Raw genomic sequence first — 11,218 nt, forward strand, 5'->3', positions numbered from 1 at the left:
AGCTTACCAAGGCACCCTTTTTGTCCCTCAAGCCAAAACCCCGCTAAGGAATAGGGCTCTTTCCACTGCAGGCCCTTCTCATTGGAACACACTCCCACCAGACCTCAGACAAAGACCCCTGCCAGCAGTCCTTCGAGAAAAAACTGAAAACTTGGCTATTCAGCCTAGCATTTCCCTGATTGCTCACAGTCTACTTCCCTTGGCAACTATGATTTGTTTTGCTTTTATGGTATAAATCCACCTTCTAACCCTCCTTTTAAATCCACCATTTTTTGATCCTCTGTTTCCCCTTCCCTTCATCTCTGCGTCCTCCCTCTGCTTGTCCTCCCCTTGCTCTCTAGCCCAATTTCATTCGATGCATTCATCTGTTAGTTAATTTTTAATGTTAATTCTCATTGGCTTTTTGCAAGGCATCTGTTTAAGATGATTTTCAATTACCATGTTATTTAATGTTCTTATATGTTCTTTGTTCTATGTAATGCTCTCAGGCAAGTTTAATTGTTCAGTGTAAACCGATTTGATTTGTATCCAATGCAAGAAGATCGGTATATAAAAAACCAAAAATAAATAAATGATCCCTCATTCTAGAACCTTCTTTCCATTGAAGAAGACCTGCCTCTTGTGCATTTGACTCTTGGAGGTATTTAAATATCTCTTTCATATCTCCCCTTTCCTCCAGGCTATATTTGCTTAGATCTTTGTCTGTCTCCATTTGCTTTATGATGAAAACCACTGATCATTTTAGTAGCCACCCTCTGGACAGACTCCATCCATTTTATTTCCCTTTGAAGGTGTGGTCTCCAGAATTAAATAGATGCATTATTATCTCCTTTTTCCTGCTGGCTATTGTCATTTCATTATCTACCTGTGTGGCCACTTTTAAGATCATCAGACATGATTACCTCTAAATCCGGCTCTTGTTTTGTGCATAGAAGAACTTCACCCCATATACTGTGCTGCGCTCTTGGGTTTTTACAACCCAAATGTATGACCCTGCAGTTTGTTTGAGTTTTTTTGTTTTGGTTTTTTTTTGGGGGGGGGGTTTAAGCATTGTGTTTGCTGCCGGACTCTAGACCATTCCTCAAGCTTTAGGTCCTTCCTCATGTTTTACATGCATTTACTGATAGCCTTTCTGTAATGCTACTGAATTGTTCAAAGACCAATCCCAGCAGCTCACCACTAGTAGCCTCCCTTTTCTCTGTGAACGCCATTTTCGGCTACCCTTTGTCACCCCCACTCAACCAGTTTGTCACTTTAGTGGCCCATACTTGGGGTGGTTAATTTATTTATTTATAAGTTGCCTATGCGGAAGTGTGTCAAAGGTCTTACTGAGATACAAGTACACTGTCTAGAGCTTTTCCTTGATGTAACTCTCTAGTCACTAAATCAAAGAAATCGATCATATTCATCTTACAATCTACCACTGGTAAAATGTGCTCCTTCGGATCCTGTAATCTGCTGGATTCAAGTAACTGTACTATTCTCTGTTTTGTTTTTGGCATACCCTTCTTAAAAAGACAAAATAATGAATAATCTGGTGGAAAATGGAGTGAATGTGCTAGTCCACATTTTTACTTTGTTGAACTCTTGTTTGCGTAATGCTATAGTGCTATGTTTAACAAGTTGATGGGTTTGTCTCATAACTTTTTTTCTTTTGTGATTTCAGATGGCCAGAAAATTGGTACAGAAATGTGTTCCTATCGCAGAAACTCAGCCACAAAACATTCCACCAAGTATGAGAAGAAGAAGAAAGGAAACAATTTGACAAATTCTTACTCCTTAGAGAACTATTTAATCATTAAGCCCCTCACGTCAACCCCTCTGTCTGCAAGGACAAAGAAAAGTCCTTTTTCAGCAAGTGCTTTGGATCAAGGAGACTCTGTGATTGAAATCTGCCATGCTGATGGATGCCAAGGATCCACCTTATCCTCAAAGTTGGTGAACCTCCTGCATAAGCCAAAAATTGATTTAACCATAGAGATGGATGGAGCTGTTGACCATTCAGAAGCAGCACAGGATAAGGGAAAATTTCATTGCGACCCTGAAGTCACAGAGGTGGACACTGAGCTTTCCCTGTTGAGGGAAAAAACTGAAATACAGGTACCTGTCGAAAGTGAGCCTGAAGATGAAACCATTTATTTCACACCTGAACTTTACGATGACGTTTCTGAAGATGGTCTGGATCCAGAGACACAAAAGAGTGAATTGGTGCTTCAGAATGGTACCGGTAAAGAATGGGATGTGGAGGATGAGAACATGAGTGGAATCTGTGTTCCCTCTGGAGATCATCTTGAAGCCTGTTCTTTAAAGGTAGTAGACTCAGATAGAGAGCTGGAAATATATGGCGTCAGCCTGAACACAAGAAGGGATAAACTGGTGAACCAAGAAGGAATTCAGGGGGGCTTGGGAAGCCATAATGAAAGTGATTCTAGTATAGATGAAACAGGTTCAACACAACTTCCGAAAAAAGAGACCATAAAGAAACTTAGCCTTTCCTTATCAAGAAAGAAAGGTGTATCTTCCATTTTGTTTAAGTAATACTAACCGGGGATCCAGCTGAAAATAATGATGGTAAGGAGAATTGTTCTTTAGTTCTGGGAGGAGCTTCCAAAACCAATAAGGATGCAGTAATCTCAGGGCGATTATTCAGTTCAAACTCTTCCTGGTTCTTAATCACTTCAGTTCTGTGGTGGCTAGAATATATTTATGAAGGTTTTCCTAAATAATATGGATGACAGTTGGTTTGCTTTTTATTTAGTTATGGAACTCAACAAGTATAATAACATATACTCGAGTAATATGAAAACTTGCTGAATCACCTGCTGCTGGGTGAACAGTGTACATCTGTGCCTCCAAAACATTTTAAAAAACATATAGAATATGGCCATAATCTCTCTTTATAGCGTAGCAGAACCCAGAGCAGCAAAAATATTACTACACTGTCTAAAATTTTGAGCACATTAGAATTTAATGGGAGAGAATGTATAAATCAACATTATACACACACTGGGTAAATCGAACTATTTTCTCTATATAGTCTCACATCACACAAAATAATTTATTTTCTGTGATGTAAATCAACATTATGCCAATAGTGATTTCCTTTGGATAAAAAAATTTATTTTTAATAATCAATAACCTTCAAGCGCTAATTTCTAAAGTATGGAAGGTTCTTAACATTTTGTGATTACTTGGACGAGGCATCCTAAAATGTATTGGAACAGACCCTATGGCCCATGCCAAGGTGAGCTGGACTGTCACACTATACAGGCAGGTTATTATTATCTAGATCAGTGTTGGCCAGTGCTTACTTGGTTTGAATATTCTCTTGTATTTTTTTTTTTTTTTTTTTTTTTTTTTAATAAATCTTTGAAAGTGCCGATGATGTTTTGTGTCTGTTAACCAACAATAATGTTCAAAAAATGTTTAATTCCCTGTTTGGCAAATACAGGCAGCACTGAAAGGGTATTTTATTTAGATTTTGTTACTCTGATGCTGGTCCTTTTTCTAGTGTTAATTTGTCCACATTGTTTCCTTCCTCAAATGCTGAATGATGCATCAAATTGCATAAACGCCTCAAAGCAGCGATCCATCTGGATGTAAAATTAAGCTGCTGTTCCATTTTTGTGTGGCACTAATGTATGTTGTATTCGTTTTTTAAGATTAAAAAAAAAACCGTTCAGAGAACTAAATCCCACCTTGATGGTTTTCTTCTTTTCATCCTCCTCACTGCTGCAGGGTTCATGCCGAGTGCTTCTGTAGAGGATTTGGAACTTGTGCCACTCTTGCTGGACTCTGTAGACAGCAGGTTGATGGAAAAAAGAAAGAGTCAGATGTGCAGAGCATTTTCTCCATAGACCTATGAGACATTCTTTTTTTTATAAGGTTTCTTCAAACCCTGAATAAATATTTTGGTCCAGGAGTCAGGTTGCTTTCAAGCCATATGGTGGATTGAACCAACATATTTTTAGACAAATCTGTTTGTTCTGTAAATAAATGAGAGAAATGTTGATGTCATCTGCTTCCTTTCTTATGCTTTCTTGCCATTTGCAGAATGGTCAGATTTGGAGTTTTTAGTGCAAGTGGACAAACAATACTTTTAAGAAGTACCCAGTTTCATCAGCACAGTTTTTCTGTTTTTTAAGGTTATTGCTGTAAATACAAAATGTAGGACATGCAAGATTATATAATAGCTATAACGTTCCTGGCCCCTCTGTATAGGTCTGACTGAAGCACACACAAGCACTTTCTGATCTAAGCTTGCAAGGCTTTAGCTACATCTGGCCCACGAAAGTGGTTTTGTGCTTTTGTGTGTGTATCAGTCTCGATATGCATCACAAAGAAAAATCATAGATAGTGTCTCTTTATCAAATCTGTCAGTTGCAGTCTCCAGTCACCTAGTATGAGCCTGGTGGTGGTAACTTCATGAACCTGCAAACTTTGAACAGGTTACCCTATTTTAGTTTCTCCAGGTGTGAAATGAGCTTTCGGATATGGCGAGAGCCTCGAGACTCAAACAAATCAATTTTCGTACATTAGAACCCTTTTCAGAGTAGTCCTAGATATTTCATGTTCTTTTGTAGGAAAGTTAAGAAAACATATTTCTCATTATAGATAAATGTATCATCTTTCAAGTTTTGACAGTGCAGCATTACCAGAATCGCTTATACGTATTGCAGTTAACATTGTAACAGTTTTTTGATCTCATCCCAGTGCTGCTACCACTTGAGATTAAAAACCAGAATTTTTCTAAATTTCTCAGTATCGGGTACTTTGCAAAGTACCTGGTGGTGTTGATAAATGTATCCAGAGTGTTATTTAGTGAGAGCTCTAGCATTGCATAGTGTGTAAATGGACTGACCATCTAATGCTCAAACAGAAGAGGAATTTCCCTTTAGCAGACTGCTGTTTTAGTCAGGGCTCTACTTGCTAGTGTTTTAGCCTGGCCCTTGAGTATGGTGCCTTATTTTCTGTAAACTCAACACCAAAACATAAAGTTTACAAGATTGCCTGCAGTGTTCATACTTCTCGCAGTTTGACTTTTGTCTTACCACATCTCTTTGGCATTGGGAAGTGGTCATTGACATCCAAGAGCTATTCACCAGTTCAGTGCAAGCACAACAAGCCAACGGGTTCTCCAAATTCAAAGCTCTCAGCACACAGCCCGTGGGCAGCCAGGGAGACCCAGAGCAGTTGTTCTCCAAGTGAAAGAACAACCTGCAACACATGGGCCTGAATCGGTCAATTTCTCAATTCGGATCTCTTTTTTTTCCTCTTCAAAGAATATTCAAATCGTCAGGTGGGTAAGTTACCTTTTGTGAAAAATTTAAACCAAGCAGCACTACGCAATCTCTGCTGGAGCTCAAAGTAACGATTCCAAATTAGATGCCAGCTTGATCCTGATACAAAAGTTCTGTTTCCTGCCAGTCGTTTCTGATGCTGTGTATGTTACTATAGAATGGGTGTGCCTTATCTCCTAACATCTGTGTGTCCCAGACTGTATACATATCATAACTTGGGAACATTGGTGTTCATTCTGCCTGCCTCAATAGAATTTAAGACTGAATCATCCATGCTGCAGTTTGAACCTTTGTTAAAGCTGCTTTTTCTGCACTTGAAAGAGAAAAATGAAGCCATTTGCTGTAGTCTAAAACAAAACCACAATAGAAAAATGGTTTTCAGAATTAGAGCAGACGTCAGGCAGATTTGTCACTGGTGAGGAAGAGTACTGAACTGATTATCATACAATCTGTGAGGTATTAGGATGCATGTATACTTGGAAAAAATTGAATCTTTTAACTTGTCAGTCATTTTTAGGTGTTCTCTGATTAACTGGGCTGTCTGGTATTCTGAAGACTGCTGTCTCATTCACTGCTGGAATAAGATTTTCTTTGCTGGTTGCGATATCTTTTGTCATAACCAGCATCAGAATTATGCAAAGATCTTTTTGTGTGTGAGCTTTAAAGGCCACATCTGTCCCTCCTGCCTTCTCCATCTACCCTTTGTTATGCTGCAGTAATAAGTTGTTACTGTGTTTTCTTTTGTCTTTTAAAATTCGCCCTTCAAACTTGAGAAACATCAATAAAAGCTTTGGTTTCAGTGAAAAATCCCATGCTTTCATGCCCGTTATTTGGTATAACAGGAACATTTCCTCACTATATAACAGGGTTTTGCAATACTGAAAATCACTGAAAAAGAAACGAGATTTGAGAAACTGTGGCACATACTGGTGTTTGTGTGATTTTTATAGCTAGTATGAAAGTATTTACAAAACATAGAAATGATCCAGAGCCTTTCTTGTGCCTATTTGACTTTATAGGATAAAATGGATTGTAAACTACTGTTGATACTAATCTAATCCCAAATTGTCAGCTTTTGTTTTCATTTTGCGAGTATTTTGCCTTGTTCGTAATTTATTAAAGAATCATTTTCAACTGCTCGACCTGGAGAGCATTTAATTGTGTGTGTGTGTGTGTATATGTATGTATATATGTGTGTGTGTATATATATATATATATATATATATATATATGTAAGACTACCCCCAAAAATTTGGAGAATGGAAAAAAGCACTTTGGTTTATCTAAAACACCATACATCAAAAACATTTGATTATATATTAAAACAATTTGTTTCAAATATAAATTTTATAAAAACATATTACCAATATCTCCCTATGGATATATTCCACTTGATCCTTCAAATGAAACACTTAAGCATACATCAAATCATGTGCAAACCTGTATATACCATTATTCATAACCCTTGCCTCTATACTATTACTAAACTCAATCTCACCCTCAAATATGATACATTTCCTTTTTCAACATACAGTATTGGTCACTGTTGTCAAAAGACACTAGACTGAGTAAGATTTTTCAATCATCATCATATCCACATAACACTGTTATTAACATTTAACATCCATTGAAACAAGTTTTTTTTTAACATTTTAACCCTGAATATTTGAGATGTACACATAATTCAACTCTCATCTGTAGTGTTCCTGATTACATTTATATATATATATATATATATATATATAAAATACATTACATTATATATATACGAGTTAGATATATTGCCGTTTTTTGGATATGTATATATATATAGATATATTTTTTATGCTATCTGTACCAAATACTGTGTAATTATTGCCACTAATTTTTTTTAAATATTATTTTTATCCTAAATATATAGAAGGATTGAGAGTCCCGAGAGCATATAAAAGAAAAGGAGGCAGGAAAACTAGCTATAAGGAAAATGGTATCCAGTGTGGGAGAAAGATGTAAAGCACATTGTGAAAGCCTCGAGATTGTCTTCAGTATTCGTTAGTGGCTTTTAAAGTACTGGGGCTGGCCTTTTCCTAAACCAGGCTCTGGTTGGGGCATCTCCTGGAGAGATCCATGATCCGTATGCATCAGTCAGGCATGCCACGGAGAGATCTGGGTCTGCTGTAAGGAGGTGCAAGCGTGAGACTCCAGAGGCAAGCAGTCAAATATGAAAACCAAGGCCCATGACGCTTCATTTTCTTCCCGTCATATAATGTTGCTTAACAAGGCTAGAGAAGGTTACTATGGAATTCTGTGCAAAAAATTTGAAAATTCTGCACCAAAACATTAAAAATTATATGCACACATTTTCTAAATTCTGCACGATTATTTCTCGAAACAGCACTATTTTTTGCAAATTATCATTCTGCATTTCGTGCAATCTAGTATTTACATTTTTCTCTCTTAGCAAGGGTCTGTAGTGCCTTAGGCAGACATGTAACCCAGCTTCCCACCCAATCCACCATGAGTTGAAAATGCCTCTCTTACAGTGGTAGATAATCATGTTCTCCCAGAACAAGTAGGATGGTAGTCCTCACATAGGGGTGACATCATCAGATGGAGCCCTGTCACGGAACACTTTTGCCCAGCATGCCACTAACCATGCAGCCACCAGGGGTCCCCCTTCAGTCTCTTTTTTTTCTGCGCAGCAGTTGCCTCGCAGTTTAGGAGCTCTGAGAAATTTCTCACAACTTTCCTCACGGAACTATTTGAAGTTTTATCTTCTCAAAAAATCCCTCACCAGGGTCCCCCATCGCGCTCCATTCCCTCCGACACTCGGTAAGTGTTTTTTCCAGTTCTTGCAGTCTGTTCCCGGCAGCTTACAGCTTCGGTGCCCGACAGTCACCGCCCACGCACCCGCCAAATTTTAACATGGCGACCGGGTTTAGGAATTGCCCCAAGTATCTGAGGACCATGTCCATAACGGACCCGCATGAAGTCTGTGTTTTGTGCTTCGGCCCCTCGCACGACGTTTGTTGATGCCCTAGTTGTGCACAAAAGACCCCCAAAGGCCGTCGCACTCGCCTGGACAAAATGGAGCAGTTGTTTGCTTCAAAACATACTGCTCCATCGACGCCAGTTCAAGGTCCATCAACCTCGGAGACTATTTGCCAGGAGCACCATGGACAGGGTGACCGTCACCGACTCCATCAAAGACATCTGCGTCATCATCCTCGGTGCCGGGGAAAGACCGGACCGAGCACCGGCACCAATACTGCAGCGGCATCTACTTCCATCGAGCTGCCTGCGAAGAAGGCCCGGGGAGAACCCCCCATACTCCTCTGGACCTGGGTCCCCTAGGAGTTCCCCACCAATACTGGTGCCAGGTACCGAGCCTCCACGGGCCCACGTGGAGGCTCCGGTGACGCCTAGCCTGCCTCCTACCCCTATCGTCGTGCCACCCATGCTGGCTTCCCAGGAGGAATTGGACCGTATGGTCCAAGAGGCAGTGCTGAAAGCCTTACGAGGCTTCCAGTCGCCGCCGGTGTCGACCCCCATACCGGCCCCCATACTGGCCCCGGAACCGGCTTCTTCGATGATGGCACCGCTCCTCGAGCGCCTCAATAGGCTCATCGGTGCCTTATCAACTCCTCTGCCACCAGACATGCTGGCATCGAGTCATCCATCAAGGCCTCCGCAGGTCCCGATTCCAGTACTGGGTTCCTTGGAGGAGGAAGGATCGATTCTCGGCCACGTCCCTCCACGGGAACCGTCTATGCCGGAGCCCATGCCAGGACCATCGGGGCTACAGGTACCCAAGCGCACCTCATCTGCCCCGATGCCGGCACTGATTCCATCAATTCCAGAGCTGCATCCATCGATACCTTCTCGCCCTCTCGGCTTTGGCATGCTTCCTCCGTCAGGAGCTCCACCGGGAGAAGGAGAAAGTCCCTATAATCCATGGGATGATGCATCCTCAGATGATTCATCACGGACATCCGAGGACTTGCTCTCAGAGCCTTCGCCACTGGAGGAAAGGCAAAGATCTCCTCCAGAAGACCTCTCCTTTGCCAGTTTTGTCAAAGAGATGCCTGAGACTATACCTTTTACACTGGTCACGGAGGAAGATGCTTGCCATAAAATGTTGGAGGTCCTACAATTTGTAGATGCTCCAAAAGAAATAATGGCAATACTGGTACATGACGTTCTTTTGGACCTCATGCACCGCCTGTGGGAACATCCAGGTACGGTATTTATTTATTTATTTATTTATTGGTTTTATATACCGGAAGTTCCTGTATACAATACATATCACTCCGGTTCACATTTAACAGATATAGCTATCGCCGGGTAGGCGGTTTACATGGAACATATTAAATATAATATAATGAACAGAAGAACTATAATACAGTGTAATATATTATATTAATAAACAACTAAGATCAACTTAGGTAACAACTTGGAACAAAAAACTGACTCAATGTGAGCATTACATTATTGTGGTAAGACAAGGCTGGATGTTTGTTCTTCCTGCTTTAGCTCTCTGGGAAAGCTTGAAGGAAGAGCCAAGTCTTGAGTTTCACCTTGAACGTTGTGTGGCACGGTTCTAGGCGGAGGTCCGGTGGTAGTGAGTTCCAGAGTGACGGGCCCGCTGTGGATAGAGCGCGTTTCCTCAGGGTAGATTTTGCAGGTTGGGTGATCATTCTGTTCTGGTATGCCCTTCTGGTTGGTTTGTTAGAAGAGTGTAGTTGAAGCTGGAAAGTTAGGTTGAGGGGGGAGATGTTATGTAGTGCCTTGTGAACCATCATGCAGGTCTTGAACTGGATCCTGTATTTGATGGGGAGCCAGTGGAGGTGCTGTAGGATTGGGGTGATATGGTCCCTTTTTTTGGCATTGGTAAGGATCCTTGCAGTGGCATTCAGAACCATCTGGAGTGGCTTGGTAGTGTATGCTGGAAGGCCCTGCAGGAGTGAATTACAGTAGTCTAATTTAGTTAGAATGATGGCTTGGAGTACTGTGCGGAAATCCCTATAGAGTAGAAGGGGCTTTAGTTTCTTTAGCACTTGTAGTTTAAAGAAGCATTCTTTTGTGGTGTTATTTATGAATTTATTGAGGCTGAGTTTGTCGTCAAGTAGTACACCCAGATCTCTGACTTGAGGTGCGGTGGAATATCCTGAGGTGTCTGGAGAGTTGATGGATGTTGGCGGGGTAGATTGATCTGGTGCTATGATGAGAATTTCCGTTTTTTGGTGTTTAGCACCAGGTTGAGGCTGGTTAGTAGATCGTTGATGGATGAGAGGCATTTTTTCCAATAGGATATGGTTTTGTGTATGGTCTCCGTGATAGGGATGAGAATTTGAATGTCATCTGCGTATAAGAAATGGGTGAGCTTGAGCTTAGTAAGTAGATGACAGAGAGGGAGCAGGTAAATGTTGAAAAGGGTGGGTGAGAGTGATGATCCTTGTGGTACCCCCATCTTGATTTGGATGGGGTGAGATTCCTTGTTGTTTATCTTCACTTTGTATGTTCTGTTCTCTAGGAAGGACTTAAACCAGTTGAGGGCTGTTCCAGTGATGCCGATGACTGATAGTTGTTGTAGTAGGCTAGGGTGGTTCACGGTGTCGAAAGCTGAGGAGAGATCCAGAAGCACGAGAAGAGAAGGTTGGCCTTTTTCGAGATTGAAGATAATGTTGTCTGTTAGTGTGGCTAATAAGGATTCGGTGCTCTTTTTCTTTCGGAATCCATATTGGTTGTTAGTGAGGATATTGTTGTCTTCAAGGAATTCAGAAAGTTGTCTGTTGACGATTTTCTCCATAATTTTAGCTAGCATAGGGAGGTTCGCTATAGGTCTGTAGTTAGCCAGATCTGTAGTGGGAAGGTTGGGTTTTTTGAGTAGAGGTTTGAGAAGCGCTAACTTGAGTTGTTTAGGAACTTGGCCTTGGGCG

The 11,218-nt window shown here is 40.9% G+C and overlaps 1 protein-coding gene across 3 annotated transcripts in view; it reads left to right on the forward strand.

The window, feature by feature from the left end:
- Positions 1–6,439, forward strand: part of BRIP1 (BRCA1 interacting protein C-terminal helicase 1) — a 309,402-nt gene extending 302,963 nt beyond the window's left edge. For all 3 annotated transcript variants that reach the window (XM_029612654.1, XM_029612656.1, XM_029612655.1), the window contains one exon: positions 1,667–6,439. In XM_029612654.1, coding sequence (XP_029468514.1) covers positions 1,667–2,538 — 872 coding nt within the window. In that variant the 3' untranslated portion in view covers positions 2,539–6,439. The remainder of the gene's footprint in view (positions 1–1,666) is intronic.
- The last annotated feature ends 4,779 nt before the right edge of the window (positions 6,440–11,218 follow it).

The sequence above is a fragment of the Rhinatrema bivittatum genome, chromosome 8, assembly GCF_901001135.1.
Source record: "Rhinatrema bivittatum chromosome 8, aRhiBiv1.1, whole genome shotgun sequence".
NCBI classification, from domain to species: Eukaryota; Metazoa; Chordata; class Amphibia; order Gymnophiona; family Rhinatrematidae; genus Rhinatrema; species Rhinatrema bivittatum.